The 17867-nt window shown below is 57.1% G+C and overlaps 7 protein-coding genes across 7 annotated transcripts; 4 read left to right on the top strand and 3 right to left on the bottom strand.

Annotated features, from left to right (window-relative positions):
• Positions 1-505: 505 nt before the first annotated feature.
• VTJ83DRAFT_2820 (uncharacterized protein) lies at positions 506-1446 on the top strand (the record flags this gene model as incomplete). Its single annotated transcript, XM_071009133.1, has 4 exons — positions 506-783; positions 854-881; positions 1010-1301; positions 1370-1446. 4 exons carry the CDS (start codon positions 506-508, stop codon positions 1444-1446), a joined length of 675 nt encoding a protein of 224 aa, XP_070866701.1.
• A 487-nt stretch (positions 1447-1933) lies between these two features.
• On the top strand, positions 1934-2819 carry VTJ83DRAFT_2819 (uncharacterized protein; the record flags this gene model as incomplete). The annotated part of the gene is made up of 5 exons (XM_071009131.1): positions 1934-2164; positions 2360-2377; positions 2466-2546; positions 2648-2696; positions 2773-2819. 5 exons carry the CDS (start codon positions 1934-1936, stop codon positions 2817-2819), a joined length of 426 nt encoding a protein of 141 aa, XP_070866700.1.
• A 1044-nt stretch (positions 2820-3863) lies between these two features.
• Positions 3864-6026, bottom strand: VTJ83DRAFT_2818 (uncharacterized protein; the record flags this gene model as incomplete). Its single annotated transcript, XM_071009130.1, has 3 exons — positions 3864-5513; positions 5610-5728; positions 5903-6026. 3 exons carry the CDS (start codon positions 6024-6026, stop codon positions 3864-3866), a joined length of 1893 nt encoding a protein of 630 aa, XP_070866699.1.
• A 1411-nt stretch (positions 6027-7437) lies between these two features.
• VTJ83DRAFT_2817 (uncharacterized protein) lies at positions 7438-9318 on the bottom strand (the record flags this gene model as incomplete). The annotated part of the gene is made up of 2 exons (XM_071009129.1): positions 7438-8757; positions 8827-9318. The coding sequence occupies 2 exons, from the start codon at positions 9316-9318 to the stop codon at positions 7438-7440; spliced, it is 1812 nt and encodes a 603-aa protein (XP_070866698.1).
• Positions 9319-10057: 739 nt separating this feature from the next.
• On the top strand, positions 10058-11571 carry VTJ83DRAFT_2816 (uncharacterized protein; the record flags this gene model as incomplete). Its single annotated transcript, XM_071009128.1, has 2 exons — positions 10058-11137; positions 11200-11571. The coding sequence occupies 2 exons, from the start codon at positions 10058-10060 to the stop codon at positions 11569-11571; spliced, it is 1452 nt and encodes a 483-aa protein (XP_070866697.1).
• A 469-nt stretch (positions 11572-12040) lies between these two features.
• Positions 12041-13975, bottom strand: VTJ83DRAFT_2815 (uncharacterized protein; the record flags this gene model as incomplete). Its single annotated transcript, XM_071009127.1, has 1 exon — positions 12041-13975. The coding sequence occupies one exon, from the start codon at positions 13973-13975 to the stop codon at positions 12041-12043; it is 1935 nt and encodes a 644-aa protein (XP_070866696.1).
• Positions 13976-15089: 1114 nt separating this feature from the next.
• On the top strand, positions 15090-16988 carry VTJ83DRAFT_2814 (uncharacterized protein; the record flags this gene model as incomplete). Its single annotated transcript, XM_071009126.1, has 1 exon — positions 15090-16988. One exon carries the CDS (start codon positions 15090-15092, stop codon positions 16986-16988), a length of 1899 nt encoding a protein of 632 aa, XP_070866695.1.
• Positions 16989-17867: the final 879 nt, after the last annotated feature.

Here is a 17867-nt window from a genome sequence, read left to right as displayed (position 1 = left end):
CAACGGGCCACCTGTAGGTAGTCCCTCCGACCCTGATGAGGCCCTCCCGTGTGTGTGTGTGTGTGTGTGTTACGAGTGGGTCTCATTTGTGACGTCGCGGGGTTTGATCAAGTCACGTGACAACATCGACGAAAGTTGCCCCACTTGATCGATAGTGCCGCCAATGAATGCCCGGGAAATGTCATCGCAAGCTCGCAGCTCCATTTCGTTGCCCGTTGCCGATCGCCAACACCCGGATCACGACGGCCCAGCGCCACTGAGGACCGGCCGCCATCGCCTCCAGCCTCTCCGCTCCTTTGCTGCACCTCCAGTCGACGAATTTAGGCCGGTTTTTGATCCCATCATAACCCAGGTCCATTCTTCGGCCTTGTCTCTGCAACAGCTCCCGTCGACTTTGGACCCTCCCAACGGACTGCGCGAAAAGTGTCGCGTTCGACCTCGACCCATTGCCATCGATACCACCCCGATAACTCGCTGCAGAGACACTCTGTAAACCCACGAAACGATGATGACACGTTCGGCTGTGGCGCTGGCGGCCCGCCAGACCGCTCTGACCCGGGCGCCCTCGGCCCTGATCCGCACCACTCCAGCTGCACAGTTGTTGGTGGCGAGGCGAGGCTATGCGACGCCCGCCGGCCCGCCGCCGAAGAACTTCCGTCTCAGGCCTCCCACCGAGTGGGATCAGGAGAAGGAGAGCACCATCGACAAGGTCGGGAAGTACTTCCTGATGACCGAGATGCTGCGGGGCATGTACGTGCTCCTGGAGCAGTTCTTCCGACCTCCGTGAGTACCCCGGACTTGTATTTCTCCCGTCATCGGGCATTAGGACGCAAACTGACGTATGAGGGAACAGCTATACGATTTACTACCCCTTTGAGAAGGTCTGTCGAGATCCCTTGTGGTTTCTCTCCTGCTTCCTCGCAGGGGCCAAAGCGTTGACATGGTTCCGGAGACCTGCTTGCCGTTCACGTATCTGGTCACGGTGGCGTGCCGCTAACATTGGCTCCAGGGCCCCATCTCCCCCCGCTTCCGCGGCGAGCATGCCCTGCGCCGGTATCCCTCTGGCGAAGAGCGGTGCATTGCCTGCAAGCTGTGCGAGGCCGTGTGCCCGGCGCAGGCCATCACCATTGAGGCCGAGGAGCGTGCCGATGGTTCCAGGAGAACGACTCGCTACGACATCGACATGACCAAGTGCATCTACTGCGGTTTCTGCCAGGAGTCATGCCCCGTTGACGCCATCGTCGAGTCCCCCAACGCCGAGTATGCCACCGAGACGCGCGAGGAGCTGCTGTACAACAAGGGTATGCCCAAGGTCTCCCTGCACATTCGTTCTAGAGTATTTGCTCGGCAATGCTAACTCTTCTTGCAGAGAAATTGTTGGCCAATGGCGACAAGTGGGAGCCCGAGCTCGCTGCGGCTATCCGGGCTGATGCCCCTTACCGGTAACAGAGACCCGTGCGGCGAGGAAAAAACGGTGGATTCAAGCTGGGCTGGGGAGTGAGCATGGTCATGTCAGTGCTGTATATAGTGCAGAAGATACTCTGTGGAAAATCAGTGCCTAAGACGGTTTCCTTTGTGTCAGCGAAGCTCTCTACCGTGGATCATCATGATACATGATGTTCCTCACACCACGCTGCAGGCTGTAGACTGTTGCCCTTGCCGGACCCGTTATGGTGGGGCAGTCGTACAATCACGTGACACTGCACAGTCCGCCTCTGCTTGGCCGGCTTGGCCATCCGCAAGCTTCCGCTGGAGCTTTGCGACTCGGGCGAGAAATTTAACCATCAAACCTGCTGCTTCTGGCAACCCACCAACAACCGCATCTGCCAGCCCGAACCCTTCCGATTGCTCTCGCCCAAACCTCCCGGGTCGACTCAATTGCCATCTGTCACATTCCGGAACCCAAATCACGCCCCGAAACCAGACGTCCAAAATGTTCCGCTCCGCCGTCCTCCGGTCCGCCGCCGCCGTCTCGCGCGCCGCCATCCGCCCCGCGCCTTCGGCCGTCGCCAGGAGATTTGCCGTCGCCCCCGCCCCGAGGCTCACCTCCTTCGCCCCCAAGACCGTTGCCTTCCAGGCTGTCCGGTGTTATGCCTCGGCCGGTGGGCTCGATAAGGACGAGGTCTATCAACGGATCCAGCAGCTTCTGGCCAACTTTGACAAGGTGGGTTTGGAGTTTTCTGTAGTCTGTGAATGCTTGGAGTTCTGGGAAGCTCTGGGCGGAAAGCGCTGCAGCCGACAGCTCTCTCGCGTAGAGCCTAGAACCCCCCCCCTCCCCTCTGTTCTCGAGCCGAGCGTTTCCCATTTTCTCCTTTGTCTTCCTCGGGTTCAACGGCGACGCTAACATGGATGCTTTCAGGTCAACGATCCGGCCAACGTGAGTGTCAGCCATTATTAATGTGTTGAAGCACCAGAGGTCCCCGCTGCTCGTCACGGCCTAACATCATGTTTTTCCATTTTGACAGATCACACCGACGGCGCACTTTGCCAACGACCTTGGCCTGGACAGCTTGGACACCGTCGAGGTTGTGATGGCAATCGAGGAGGTATGCATGCACCCGATTCTCTGAGGCCCGGCCTGCCGTTTTGACTTGGCCAACGCGCCGACCATTTACGTTCCTTCTGACACCGACGCCCCCTACCACAGGAGTTCAGCATTGAGATCCCCGACAAGGACGCCGATGCGATCCACAGCGGTATGTCCTGCTTCCTCATCCCCACCCCCCTCGCCCTTGTTCGCCTTGCTAATCATGCCACCTCCCCAACCTACAGTCGAGGCGGCTGTCGAGTACATCCTCAAGCAACCCGATGCGAACTAAACATGCCCACCCCCCCGCCTGTACCATATCATGACCGTACCAATCTCAATGGTATATCCCACCCGCCACTCCGCTGCTTGCTAGATGTGGTTTCTGTTGTTGTTCGTGGCGGGGTGGCCAATAATCAGCCACAGTCAGGCCGGTTATCATCGGTAAACCGTGGTGCTGTACCAAGTAGCAACGCATCCCAATTCAAAGGGTTGGAAGGGACGGGATGAAGCTTCAGCGCTGTTCGTTGGACTGGATCTCTTTTGTTCAATACGGCGTGTCCGGGCCCGTTTGTTCGGGTCCATGATGCTTTCTCCCGCAAGTCCAGTTCTCCAGCATCGGGCCCGCTGCCTGCCATGCCCACCGTTTTGCAGCCTACCGCTCCGGACCGCTCCGTTTTTATCGTGAGAAAATCTTCAGTCAACCCACAAGGGTCCCGTCAGAGAGCCCCGCAATGACCATTGGGCTAGCGGCATTATTGCACGTCCTCACCTTGTCGGTTGCAGAGTGCTGTCAAGCCCAAGGCAGCGCTGTGAGAGCTAAAATGCGTTCTCGTTCCCGTTGTCGCTCCATGATCCATGCACCCCACGCTGCTGTCGACCAGTGGAATACAACGAAGCAACCCATAAAAGACAGTCGAGCCAGCAACCACAGGCGCTCCCGCTCTTGGAACCAACCATTTTCCCAGCACTCTCGGAATCTTTATGAACAACTAACTGAAGAACAGTATTTAGCTAGCCACGATAAGAGAGTGATGAACATGTAAGAAAGCAAGGAGATATGATATCATCCAGCCCGTGGTTCACCAAGAGAGGTGATGAAGCAAAACCCAATTTTAACTCAACGCCCGTCCTTGTCTCTCCAGAGGACATGCAGAAAGTGTAACCGACCCGTCTCCAAGTCCGTCAGGCACATTGCGCGACGCGGGGGTCCCGACCGTATCCAAAATGCGAACCAGTTATCTTTCAAAGTGCCAACGCCTTGCTCCTTTGCCCAGTACCGGAGCCCCATCTTCCACAGGGGTCACCGTAGGTGACCGAAGAGCATATTCTTTATCTATCTCCCGCCGACCGCGCCGGCCTTTCCCTCGGCCGTTTCCTTGGCGGCGTTGCCTGCAGGGCCTGAAGACGCCTTATTGCCAGCGACAACGTTGGCGTAGCTCCACCCTGTGCTGAGCGCACTGGTGACGCCCAGCGGCCCAGAGGCAGGGCCACCCGAGGCGCGCTTCCGGGCTCGCGTCTGGGCATCATCTTCCTCCTCCATGCGGAACACAAAGGACGAGTCCTCCTCGTCAATAGGCGTTGCGAACCGCGCGGGAACGCCCGACCCCATGGACCCACTGCTGACGTGCCGTTCAAATGGCCGGTCTCTCTCTCGGTCTCGCCCGATGATGCCCGCGGTTGGCTTTTGACTTTGCGGCGCCGCAATAGGGCCCAGGTGCGGGCTCGAGCCCAAGTTGTCGGATGTCGCCGTCTCGCTAAGCCTCGTTTCTCGGAGCTGCCGTGTCAGGGCCGATACGGACTCGCTCCCCTTCTCCTTGCCGGGGGCGGAGGTCGGCGAGTCGCCGTTCGCTTCGGCAGTGATGGCCGAAGCGAGACTCGAATTGCGCAACGGGCTCCCGACATGACCGAACGCGGAGACGTGCTTCAGGGCGCGGCTGGACGCGCCAAATTCCGCCTCTTCTTCTTTCTGCCGCTGGAACAACGGCCCCCAGCGGCTAGGGCTTGCGCCCATCACCGGGCTGCCGAACTTGCCAACACCGATGGGTAGCGACTCGGCACCCGTGTCCAAAGCGTCTGTCATGCGCGCGGCGTTGTGCGTGGATCCGCGGCGTGCCTTCTCCGCGGGCGTCAATACCTCATTTGCTAGGGATCCCGGAACGTAGTCCTCTTCGAACATGAACTCGGCCTCCCAGTCCCTGTCAATCTTGGGCATGCTGCTGCTGATCATACGAGGCTTGGAATACCGCAGTGAGCTGCTGTGCATGAAGCGTCGGCCGAGATACTCGTCGTTCCCCAGCACCGAACCCAAGTTTGCCGAACCCACGGGCGGGCTGCTACCGAAGCCGCTGCCGTCGCCGCCGCCGATCCCAGATGGCGAGAGGTGCTCGCTGCTCCCGAAAGCCGAGGTGTGCAAGAGCTTGAGGGTCTCGGAGGTGCGGACATCGCGAGCCGAGGGCAGCGACGGGGACGGGGACTCGAGGCCGAACTTGGACGGAACTGATGCTGGCCAAGGCCCGTACCGGGCAGCTAGCGATATCCCGTTGCTGTCAAACGACGCAGGGAGCGGGGCGTCCATCACGGACAGACCCTTGGGGTTCGCCGGGGAGAGGCCGAGACTCAGACGGCCGGGATCCTCCTCGCGCGGGGAGCCGTACGTCGAGGTAGGATTTGAAGTGTAGGTGGTGTCGATAACGGGCACGCCGTTCTCGACGCTCGTCTGCCGTCCTATCGGCTGGCTGTAGCTTTCCTCGGGGGGGGCGTATGGCGCAGGCGGAGGGGCATAAGCGGAGAGCTGGTCAGCCCGCATGAACGAGTTCGTGAGAGCGCTGTTGGAGGGTTGGTGGTATGTCGTCGGGTTCACGCGGGCTCCAAGGGGTACGCCCGGTGGAGCGCCTATTGTAACGCCGTTTTTCCCATAGTTGATGCGACGACCGTCGGGTAGCACATGGATGTTTGCACACTTCGGCCCAAATTTGCAGTTCCCCTGACGCCGGTAACACGACAACGGTCAGCGAGACTGCGACAAGGACCGTGTGATACGTCGGGTCCCGGCGTAAGCCATGTCCGGAGAGAGACGCACCTTGGCAAAGTATTTGCAAATTGTCTCAGAGGCAGCGGTGAGGTCATGGCTGAAGGGGCAAGCGTTCCCTGCTTGGCAGGCACCTTGCCGGTAGAACTTGCATGGAACGTGCGAGGTGTCTGTACCGAACCAGGCGAGAAGCGATTAGCACAGCCGGCATGGGGAAGACGCCGGACACTCCCCTGGCAGAGGGACAAGAAGCGAGAGCTTCCCCCCCCCCCGCCCCCGCGGAGGCAACCCCGTGGGCGACGGAGATGAGAAGAGTGGGCGAGGAGGTAGGCGGCAGAACGTACTCGGAGGGCTTCGGGGACCATCAAAGCGAGGACCGGGCATGGCACCGGCACGACCCGGGTGCGGCGGGATGTTGAGGCTGCCGCTCCGCATGTGGCGATGGTCGCTCAGACGAGAGGCAGCCATCGCTGTCGCTGGCGGGGGAAGGGGGGTGGTTTTGGTGATATGTCTCTTAAGGGAGGAAGATAAGTGGAGGACCGGGAATGAACCTCAGGCACCAGTAGTAAGGGAGGGCGGAATGGACGTTTGGGCCTTTTCTTGCCGAAGTCCAGTTCGGGTCTTCCGGTGCGAGGTTTCTACCTCTGGACCAAGGCGGGCCGACTCACGCAAGCGCAAGGCTGGAGTGATGCGGGGCAGCACGAGCGGGTCCCGCCGCAGCGACGAGAAAGCCCAGCCTGTGCGGGGACTGATCCACTAGACTGGGGTGACGTTGGTAATGTAACCAACGTTACCCTCCGATACGAGGCCCATTCCACGAAAGCGTAAAATACACTGCATTCCGACCCCCCTTCCCCCCCTCAACCGGTCGAAGTTGCGCACGACTTGAGAATCCGGAGGAAGCAGAAAGTAGCTAAAGATACATATATCATGCGGCTGGATACGATGGTTCATCACAAATCAAACAGAAGCTCTCATGTGAGCTACAACATAATCAAGGCCTGGACCGAATTACTCCCAAGGGAGGACAACGATCGCGGCGAGCCCGACGATGGGGCCAGCGAGGCATACTGCGATGCCCCCGACGGAACCCGGTATCGATACGGTACGTCACGTAACTTTACGGCCGCGAAACAATGGTACCATACAGTACGTACTGTGCACCACCTCCCCTTGATGGCCCGGGAGCGAGAAATGGATCACCGCCAGGACTCGTACATACACCGTATGCTGCCGTAGCCAGGTGTCTCAGTCTTGGCAGCAGACCGCTCGGTTCTAAAATGATCCGAACAGGGAACGCTCCTGGTGGGTAAAGCCGACCCTGAATTCCATCCAATGTCGGCTTAGGTAGGTACCTAGATACCCACCGGGCTCTCCGTCCCGAAGGCCTGGAGTTGCTTGAGCTGGCAACCTCCCGCAAAAGCGACGTTTATCGCCGCCCAGGCTACCAGTCGTATTGCATGCTTTAGGGCGACTCTGACGACCTAGGTAGTCGCCAATGCATGAGAGGCTCGACCGTTGTGTAGAGCCAAAGGAAACCCCCACGCCCAATGACGTTACTTCCTTGGGTCACCGAGAAACTGGCCACACGCAGGTGAGATGGATATCCGTCGGATATGTCCTCGTGATGCCCGGCAGCGCCGCCACAAGGCCTGGTTGCCATGCAAGGTGCCGAAGATGGATTCCTGGCATGAGCACATGCTAGCCACATGGCCATTTCTCTGTGCTCCCGGGAGCCAGAGGATTGGGGACATACGTTACTCCACGCCGTACTGTGTCAGGGACCCCTGAAGGCCTGCGATCATTACAACGCACGTCATCAGTCAATTACCAATAACGTTAGTCGCCGTCTAGCAATGTCTAGGCCTTTTATACGTCTCTAAGATGCCCCGATCGTGATCCGCCATGCTCCATACGATGCAACTGCCGAGCTGAGCGCGATGGCCGCTATCCGCTGATGCCATGCCCAATCCAACTGCATCCCCACAAGTTTTGCAGCAGCACCGCCCAACAGTCCCATCCAAACGACAAAGAATCCCGTATCAAACCATGCCTTGCGCAATGTCTCCTTGCGGGCCTTTTCGCTGCTCGCCCGCATGGTCGTTCCCCAGCCATCCGCCCCCATGGTCAAGATGCTCCAGAGATGAAGGCCGGGCAAAGGTATGTAGTAAAAGAAAACGCTGGGGATTACCCAAGCCATCCCTCGGCGAGTCAACCGGTCGGGATTTCGCAGCACGTTGTAGCATAACCCGATCACGATGCGAATCAAGATATCCCGACCCGAAAAGACGACCAGCGAACGCGAGGTGAAGAAGAACCAAATGATGGCGACGGCGCCGATAACGGGACCAAACTCTCGCTTCATCATGCCGTAAAACAGCAGGGGATGGCTGGTCACGTAGACACGCGGATGCAAGAGCGACTCGATGTGCGTCGCTCTCGCCCACCGCACTTGCTGCTTCAGCCAACGCGACATGGTTGTCGGGGTGTCCGTCGCTGTGAGCACGTCCGATGCGAACATGACCTTCCACCCGCGGAGGAGCAGGTTGGTTGTGAGGTGGCGGTCTTCGTTGACGATCATCCGCTTGCCCAGAGCGCGCTGGAGATACCAGGGAATCAGGATCTCGGGCAACGCCGCCAGACGGAACGCGGTGCTCGGGCCGCTCTGGCAGTCGCTGGTCCCTGCGGCGGCGGGGGTTGAACGTGTGAGGTAAAGCTCGCCCCAGTACACTGCCGATGCAAGCTTGGTCACGGTTGTCTCCTGGTCGTTGTGCACGATGAGGCCAGAGCTGGCCCCTCCAGCTTCCGGGTCGGATGCAAACGTATTGATGGTACGCTCGAGAGAATCCGGGAAGACGATGGTATCCGAGTCGGAGGACCATAGGAACTCGATCCCGAGCATGTCGGCAATGACCAGAGAGAATATGTAGCTCGTGAACATGATGCCCTTTTTGTGCATGTGGCGTTGACGAAGGCACAAGTGTCGGACGCCGTCGGGCGCGTCGATCCGCAAAGCGTGTTGGGTGAGGAGGCCTCTGGCCAGTTCGAGGCAGTACCGCATCGCAACGGCATCGAGCTCAGCGTCGCTTAAGGGACGGTCTAGTCGGTGGTTCTGAGCAGCCGCCCTAGCGCGAACTCTCTCGGCAACATCGCCAAGCGGCTCCGGAATGTGAATAACGGCAGAGCATTTCGGGTAGATCTGCCCTCGGGTTATTAGTCCCCTTGTTCACGCGGAAGCTCGTCAATGGGGTGGAGGAGGCCCACACACCTTGTTGAACACGTCGACCATATCTTGATCTTCTTGCTCATCACCGTCGATCCCGCAAAGGACAAAGACGCATGATCGGGCCGACTTGTAGCTCTCGAGGGCTCGGGCGTACAGAGAAGGATCCTCTCGCCAACCCACAATCGCTGCCATGCATTGGACCTGCGGCGGCTCTGGATGCATTTCCAGATAGCCAGCATCTAGGCCAACCTTTTCATCCAACTCCTCCTGCCAGCCGCCCTGGGGACTTTGGGAAGAGAAGGTTGCCCGGTATCCCTCGATCACGAAGCGGTTAAGTTCCGTGAGCGCTATGGTGATGAGAAAGTCGAGCGTTACCGGGAAACGGGTATGGGCCGTAGTGGCAAACCACACTGGAAGCGCCAGGAGGCAGCCCAGGAAGTTGAGGAACTGGCGAAGGATAGGAACGCTCCGGCGGCCAAAGGCCATGAACGCCGAGGGATGGGCATCCCGTCTTGGCCGGCTGTTAACGAACATGGCGGGTGGGAAAGAGGAACGTTATGAGCGCTTCCACGGGCGTCTCCATCGATCCTTAGGGAATGGATAGGCGCCCTGCGCTGGGAGTTATATGTGTTTCCGCCATGAAGTTGGTTTTCTTTTTCTTCTAGTGACTTACACGCCACATCCTAGTGTACCGCCAGCCATCCACGTAGGATCGGTCGGCAAATTAGCTTCAGGCAGACTCCGTATTTCTTTCTGCATTTAGGTTCGCCGATGGTCTTTTGAGGACTTCAATACGACATTGTCATGACCCCTGCTTGGCGAACCCTGGCGGCGAGTATTTGTGTAGGGCGCCCTAAGCACCGCCTCCGTCCTGTTTGTGAGACAACGGGCCCCCAATGCAACGATCTTGCATTCGACCAGGCCAATAATTGGACCCAAGCCTGCCCTCAGGAACTTGTGTCAACCCGTATTCCAAGGCTGATGGACAACAACGCCCCATCAGCCGAGATGAAGAAAAGAAATCATGCAGGCAGCAACATTAGAGCCAAAAGCCAACCAGGCAGTGACTCGGCCTTGCAGAGAGCATGGGACGTAGCCGCCGTTTGCAATTTTGGGCCCCTTACAAACGGTCTGAGCATTACGGCATGAGTACAGACGGTCTGACTCTTAGCCTGGCCTTCATATAGCCTAGCAACCCAGCCCAATGTCGCCAGTCTCTCGTACATGTGTTCCGTGTTTGCTCCGGTGCGAGGTTGCCACACGCCCAACAAAGATGATTGTCACTTACAGGAACAACCGGGTTGTTCCGATAGTCATCATCACCCTCTGCCTCTGGCTAGTCTACAACCTCTTTGACCTACATGTAAACAACTGGGTTACAGTGTGGGACATCAGCAAGACAGATGACAACCTTGAAAGGAGCCCGCCATCACCACCGGCTGACCCTGCTCCTTCAAGGCCACCTCCAAGCACATCAACCAATGACCGGCGGCCCGCTGTCGACACCGGGTTAGACGGTCTCAACCTTACGACAAACGATGTCCTATTGATCATGAAAACGGGCACCACGTCCATGTGGAAGCGCTTGCCCATCTACCTTACCACCTCGCTCTCCCCGGATCGCATCCCACCTGAGAACGTTGTCATCTACTCGGACAGCAACGACCAAATTGGCAGCTTTCAAATCATTGACGTTTTGGCCAACATCACCGAAATCACCAAGGCGCGCCCGGACTTCCAGGTGTACCAGCAGCAGCCTGAGTACGCTCGGCATAACGTGTACGTCGAGGCGGCCGGCGTCGAGGGCGACAACTATGGCCCGCCGGGTGGTTGGATCATCGACAAGTACAAGTTCGTGCCCTTGATGCAGCACGCCGGGAGAAACTGGCCCAAGGCGAAGTGGTACATCTACATGGAGGATGATACATATCTGTTCTTGCCCAGCGTTCTTCGCTACCTTTCCGGCTTCGATTGGCAAGAGCCCCATTACTTAGGGCACTTTGCGGGCAAGTCAGATGTGATCTTTGCCCACGGCGGTGCCGGGTTTGCTCTCTCCCGTGGCGCCTGGGAAAAGTCATTCGGGGTGAACGAGAACATGTCGGACGACTACGAGGAGTACACAGCGCAGCACTGCTGCGGCGACCAGGTGCTTGGCCATGCCCTCAACAAGCATGGCGTGCGGTTTGGCGAAAACGGCGGTGATGAAAAGTTTACATGGGGCTTCAACGCCATCATTCACTGGCGGTTTGCCTTCAGCAGGTGGAACTGGTGCAGGCCCCTCATGTCGTGGCACAAGGTTCATAGCCTTGATATTGCGCGGTACCATGCCTTTGAGAGATCTTGGGACTTCACGGTAAGTGGGAACCCACACTTCCTCTTCAATGCAGGACAGGACATGATGCTGACTGCCCCCAGAAACCTATGTTGTACAAAGATTTCTTCCTCGGCATGATCGCCCCTCGTCTTCGGAGACGCGCGGAGTGGTGGGACAATCTCTCCAGCCTCTACAGCATCTCTTCTGGCAACAAGGACTCCCCACCAGCCCCAGAGTCGGAATATGATGCTGAGCTCTGGAAGCAAGCGTGGATATCTGCGGATGCCTGCGAGGTTGCGTGTAAGGGATGGAAATCATGTGTTCAGTGGAATTACGTCGAGGACCTTTGCAGCATGGACGACAAATTCATGATGGGTCAGGGCTATGCGCCGGGGATGCCAGAGCGGAAGACAGCGCTGATGAGGACAAGCGGTTGGCTCAGCGATAGACTGGACAACTGGAAGTGCGAGTAGATCTCTAATTATGCATATAATCTTTCTGGTTTCACAGCATTGCCTCTGGATAAACCCTTTTCATCTGTTTGGAGTCTGGAAAGTGGCAGCCTCATGAGTGTTGTCGCAGAAGTGATTTGTTTGTCAACATGTGGCTCCCGTCCAAAAATTCATATCAACGAGCTACCTCACAATCCGTAGATGTCCCGGGAAATGAAACAAAAAAAAAAAAAAAGAAAGAAATACAAGAGGCTCTTCAGACCGAAGCTCCGGACAAGGCAAAACAGTATCCTAAAGGAGGAGTTCCCAGTAAACAGAGACAGAAGGCAGGGACTCCCAACCTGGAGAGGCGGCCGAGGTATAGTACCTAGGTACGAGATATATTTGGTCATCATTAGGTCTAATATCTGAGACATCATCCACGTAATAAACAAGAAAAAAAAAAACACGGAATATCTATGAACAAATCAACCAAGAGAAAGTTCGCCAATCATTTCAACAAATCGTCGACAAACGCTAGTCTATCGCGGTTGTCGTCCATTACGCGTGCATACTCCAGCAGCAATCTCCATGTATACAAGGCCATGTCCTCAACTCGCAAAACAGCGGTGGCCCAGGCTTGTCCGTCCAAGGCGATCGTCTTGGCCTCTTCGTCGTGGCCGTTGAGGAAGTAGTCCATGATGCCATAAATGTCCATGTACGAGTTGTCGAAGGGAACGAAATGAACCCACGGCTTAAGGCGGTCGTCATGCCACTCGGCGTAAATGGTCGACTTGAGGGGCATGCTTGTCGACATGAGAAACGCGCGGTAGCGTCCGCTGAAGGAATTGCCATCAATGTCCGGCAGGTACTTGTAGTCGTACAGCTGCTTGAAGGGGATGCCCGGTGCCACCGACATGATGTCGTCGTTGTGCTTGCACGTCTTCTTGGGCTTCCCATCCTCGCCGTCCTCGGGCGGCCAGCACAGCAAATCGGTGAAGGCAACGTCCGACCATGTCGATACCCATTCGGCCAAGCGGCCTTCCCGCCGGGCCCGGATGTTGTAGGGGTCCTTGTCGGGAGAGAAAAGGCGGAATGTCCGTGCCGCGCCCTTGTCGCCCGCCTCGATGGCCGCCAGAGTGGTGGCGTTCAACATCTGGATGAAGCGATGGCGGTGGTTGTGCCACCAGTTATCGGCCCTGTTGCGGAGGCCCGAAGCCGAACCACGCCACACAACGGCATCTTTCTTGTCCTTCCACGGCCCGCCGCGCTCGCCGCCACCGCTGTACTCCTTGCGAATATCCTCGGCGATGTACATGGCGCTCGGGATCAGGATTTCGTTGTTAGGCGGCAGCTTGCACTCGCCAAAGATGGGAACCAGCTCGCGGGTGGTCGACATGCTGATGGCCTCGATATAGGTCCCATGCATGCCGCGCAGGTGCGGCTGCAGGCACGGATCCATGGCGGCGGTGAAGTTCTTGATGTAACCCTTGTACGTGTATTGGGGCATGGGAGCATCGGGGTACTCGGCGTCCTTGTCGAAGGATGGCAACGATGAGATGTTCCGGCCGGGGCTATCGGGGGGACAGGCGTCGCGCGTGAAATCCCAGAACTTGGGTACGTCGTGATCTAGCCAGTGCGGATCGTAGCGGTTGCGGCCTTCGACATCGGCAACGCCGCCGTAGGTCGAGATGGCGTCGTAGGGGCTGACAAAAGCGCGCGTCTTCTGCTCGCCGGCCACGAGCTTTGCCATCTCCTCCCAGGGGACCATGACCCGAGACTCATCCATGTGGTTCATGTAGAGATCCATATCGGGCAGGTTGTCGGCAAACCTGCGGATAAGGCGCAGCCACTGCGCAACCCGGAAATGCAGCTCGGGCTCTGGATCCGAGGCCTCGGCAGTTCCATTGCGGACGCGGATGATGTATGGCTGGTCGTGGGCACGGACGCGGACCTCGCGGGGCTCGAGGCCCCAGAACGGGTTGATGTCGTGGTGGATGCGGTCGAAAAAGTCTTCGACGATGACGGCGTTCATCTCGGTGGCGGCGGCGAACCAACGATCGAAACCCGGGGGTGGATGACGACCGCGGCGTTCGCGGTAGCGCGATGCGGCCTGTTCCAGCGTGAAGGAGCGCTTGCCCAAGAGCTGGTTGAATTCGACGCGCGCTTCGCCGATGAGATGATCTATGGGGTGGTTCGAGGTCGGCCTGCGGCGGGGTGGCCTGGGGACCGAGCCCAAGTGCTGCCCGGGCCCATCGTGTATGCTGACCCGATCGGGGCGGGCGGGTAGCAGAAAGACGGAGTCGTGACCGCCGACGATAAGGTAAAGAAAGCCAAACACGGCGACAGCCCCGAGGAAGGTTGCGAGAAGATGCTGAATGCGCAACGGGAGGGAAAAGGTGCCCAGCGCCCCGCGGGCCGGGGAGAGGTTCAAGAATCGGCCCATGGTCCACAGCGCCGCCGCGTGTTCATCCTGCGAAGCCCAGGTCGCCTGCGTTGACCGACCTGAAGAGAATCGTGCCGGAAAGGGGTAGAAGCGGTGGGCGTTTCGAAACCTCGTGTCCGCTGTCCTTCAAGAAATAGTTACAGAACACGGGAAAAAAAATGCCAGCTGCTCGCAAGTCGGCGACAGGATCCTGGAGGCCTTCGCACCCCTGAGTTTGTCGGTCACAGCCGTGGGGGCTGATTTCAGGGCAGCCAATCACCCTCCGGCGTCCGTCCCCATCATGCCCGGCGTGGGGAAAATCGGTCCCTCCGTTCGTTGGTCGCTGGCCCTGACCCTTGGCCGCCTCAGCCTTCCGGTGGCACGGTTCCGGTGTGGAAACATCCTCCGTTCGAACCCACTCCGCAGGGCGGGGAGAATGGGTCGGGTCCACGAACAACGGAAATGGGTTCCATTCCGTTTGAACCCCGCTTCCGATGCGCGTCGTTGGCACGTTGCCAATGATTCGGAAGAAGTTGTTGGTCGGCCCAACCTACTGTGTTAGAGTCTGTCCTCCAGCCCGACTATCCGGCACCGCTCAGGCGGCCCAAGGATGGCCTCCGGACCTACCAAGGATGCATTAGTATCCGCTGGCCGACCAGGTCTTGTGTGCGGTCTTGGGATTCGATTGACGGGTGGCACGGGCAATAAGCCCAGCCGAAACTTACAAAATGTACATAGATTCCCTAAGCACCGGACCACCTGGCTCGTTCGGACCATGGGGACCAACCTGTGAGCCGGAGAGCTCGGAATTCTGTGCTGGCTTCCACCAAGCCAACCCGACCGAATGCTTCGGCCTAAGGGGTAAAAATCTGCGATTAATCCATGAAGACAAGGGGGCCTTGGTTGGTCCGTCTTACGGCGAGGTTGAGACACGGGAAGAGGGAGATCTGGAGCAACTGGGTGAGCAGCCTGTCATTGGGTATTATAAAGTAAGATGCCCTTGGCTGGTGAAGGACCAACACCTGGCTGTCTACCTATCCATGTATTATTACAAATTGATCTTCCACATCCGCGGTCCGACCCTAGAAAAGTTATTCTTGATTGGCTCTCATTCTTCGAGCTTGTTACTCTCATAATGGCAATTGGAAGCAACAAACCCATCGAGCATTCCAATGGCCCACCGAACCGCTCGCGGGCGGCTCCAGGCCCTACGCAACCGGCTGTCCAACCTAGACAACCCCATCAAGGTCGCCTATCTGGACAACAGCGTACTCAGCAGGCTGTACAACAACCCCTACGACAGGCGTTACCTTCACAATCTACTTTGCCCGTACAGCATCCCCTGCCACCTCAATCTGCCCTAGGGTGTATCGTGGAGATTGCCCAACGCCTCTCCATAGGTCAACATGGTAACAGCACCCATCTAGCAACCCCAACACCTGCGCACCCGGAGCCACCCAAGACGCGGGTGCCTTCCAGCACCATCCAACCAGGCAGTATCAGCGTGAGCTCCGCAGCCCAACTTCGTGAGCAGGGTCCGGCCCAGGCGCCAGCACAGCAAGCACGGCCACAGCAACAACCTGGCCAGCATCGCTTGGTTATCGAACGCTCACCCATGAACCCAACCTCTCTCGCAGCTTATAGCAAGAGCCCTTACCTCAGGGAGCTTGAAATAGCTGAACTGGCAGTTTATACAGCCGTTTTGGCGGCGTCGGAAATTCTTAAATGGCGAGACGGGATTCGTGACCAACAAGGCTCCGCCACGAAATCGGATCAGTCACCCGTTACGGTCGCAGATTACACTGTCCAAGCTGTCATGATTGCTATCCTCCACTCAGTGTTCACGACAGACGATTTCGTTGGTGAAGAGAGTGCGCATGATCTGAAGGAGCAAGGCGGTCTCGGACTTACAAAGCTTGTGCTGCACTTTTTCAACAAGGCTATGGGCAGGAATTCAAACCCGGAAAATACGAAGCGAGATATCGAGACATTGTATTATACGATCAATCTCGGCTCCAAGAACTCTCCGGCATCCGATAACAAGACCAACAAGGAGTTTGAGTTTGACCCGAATAAACGCTACTGGGTCATGGACCCTATCGACGGGACATCGGAATTTAAGAAACGAAAGGAGGAAAATGGACAATATGCCATTTCCTTGTCACTCCTTTGCAAGGGGCGGGTTGTAGTGGCTGTCACGGCTGCCCCCAACTTAAGCTTCGAGCAGGCAGTGCAGGAGGCGAGCCCTGGATGTCGAAGTCGGGGAGCAGCCCGAGGAACCGAGCACTTGGGCATCATTGTTTCGGCCGTCCACGGCGTGTATGGAGCAAGGCTGTGGCAGGTTACCGAGGAGGGCGTGACGAATGGGATACATATTAAGTCGGTGCGTTCACCACCGCCGATAGACGAGGGCATCTTCTACAATTACCGCCTATCTCTCAGCAGTGAGTTTGATGGGTTGCCGATTCACCAACAAAGCAACATTTTGCCGGCAATCCTTTCCTATCTGGTGTTCCTCGATTCTCCGCAGAGCAAAAGGACCGACTCGGGGTGGGTTGACAGGTTGGCTCGCGGGGGATATGGGCAACGGGACATCATTTACGCATCTTTGATGCGATACCTGGAAGCAGCCATCCGTCCGCGGAACTGCTTCCAGATTCGGATGCCAAAAGAGGATCGGAAAAGCCAGCATTGGGACACATGGGATCACATTGGGACAACCGGGATTTATGAGCAGTGCGGAGGAATGGTGACGGATCTCCTTGGACGCCCTTTGCTGTTTCGAGGCACCAAACTCCGCGACACGTGGGGCATTGTTGCAGCCGACCCTGAGATTCATGGCTATCTCATCCTTGCGATTTGGGATGCCTTCTTGCACGACGAGCAAACTCAGCGGTATTTTCCATGGGGCGTCAACCGCGTTGACTTGATCAACCGGATGAAGCAGTCTCCATACATTGGACGGTTGAGGGCTCTGAAGTTTGGTGAGATCAAGCTTGGCGAGAAGATCTTGAAGAAGTGGGCATTGATCTAAGACACGAGAGGTTCGACCCATTGGCGGTTTATTAGGTACACATCTTCAAGTATAATGTGCACGGTTCTCATTGCGTGTCCAGGAAGCCAAAGCCACGGGTGCTGTTCCTTAGCATTGGCATTGTGCTCATTCTGTTTCTATAGAAGGGGTTGATAGGATGATATTGGGTTGCAATCACCGCAGTAATTTGTTAGTGTCGTGGACCAGGCCAAAAACCAGAGCCTAGATGCCCTGGCAAGCCGTTGATGTCTTCAACCTTATTGCCATGTATATTGCTTGATCCATCCAGGAACATTCATCCTCCCTCCTGGCATACTTTTCCTTCCTCGTAATCCGTGCACATAAACTCCTAACACGTAAATACCTTCCCTGTCACCCTCGCAATTATGAATGACATAGTATCTCTTCCGGGCACGTCAGATTGAGCGTTGAGAAGGAGTCGCGAAAGGCGACTGGATGGTGAACCGAATTCTGCAGAAGTGGTACCAAAGCCATCTAAGCCTGGGGAGAAGTTATAAGCATCAAAATCTCAGAGGGACGGGAGGCAAAATCAAGCATCAGCGCGTGCTCTCATGTCGCTACTGCTCGCCCCTGCCATCTGTCACGTTGCCGCTTAAATCAGCCGCTTCCCCTACCACAGCTCTGTGATTAAAACCCAGATGGGTTCAGGGTATATTCGATACTTCTACTACGCAGTACACTGTATAGATAACCGCTGCTGAACGGTTTGATAGCTATAACCATGATACATTCAGCCATTTGTTTTCTAGATTATTGGGCAGGGTTAGGGTTAGGGTTAGGGTTAGGGTTAGGGTTAGGGTTAGGGTTAGGGTTAGGGTTAGGGTTAGGGTTAGGGTTAGGGTTAGGGTTAGGGTTAGG

The sequence above is a fragment of the Remersonia thermophila genome, chromosome 3, assembly GCF_042764415.1.
Source record: "Remersonia thermophila strain ATCC 22073 chromosome 3, whole genome shotgun sequence".
Classification (NCBI taxonomy): domain Eukaryota; kingdom Fungi; phylum Ascomycota; class Sordariomycetes; order Sordariales; family Chaetomiaceae; genus Remersonia; species Remersonia thermophila.
The sequence above is the reverse complement of the archived record's forward strand: the minus strand, read 5'-3'. Positions and strand labels throughout refer to the sequence as shown.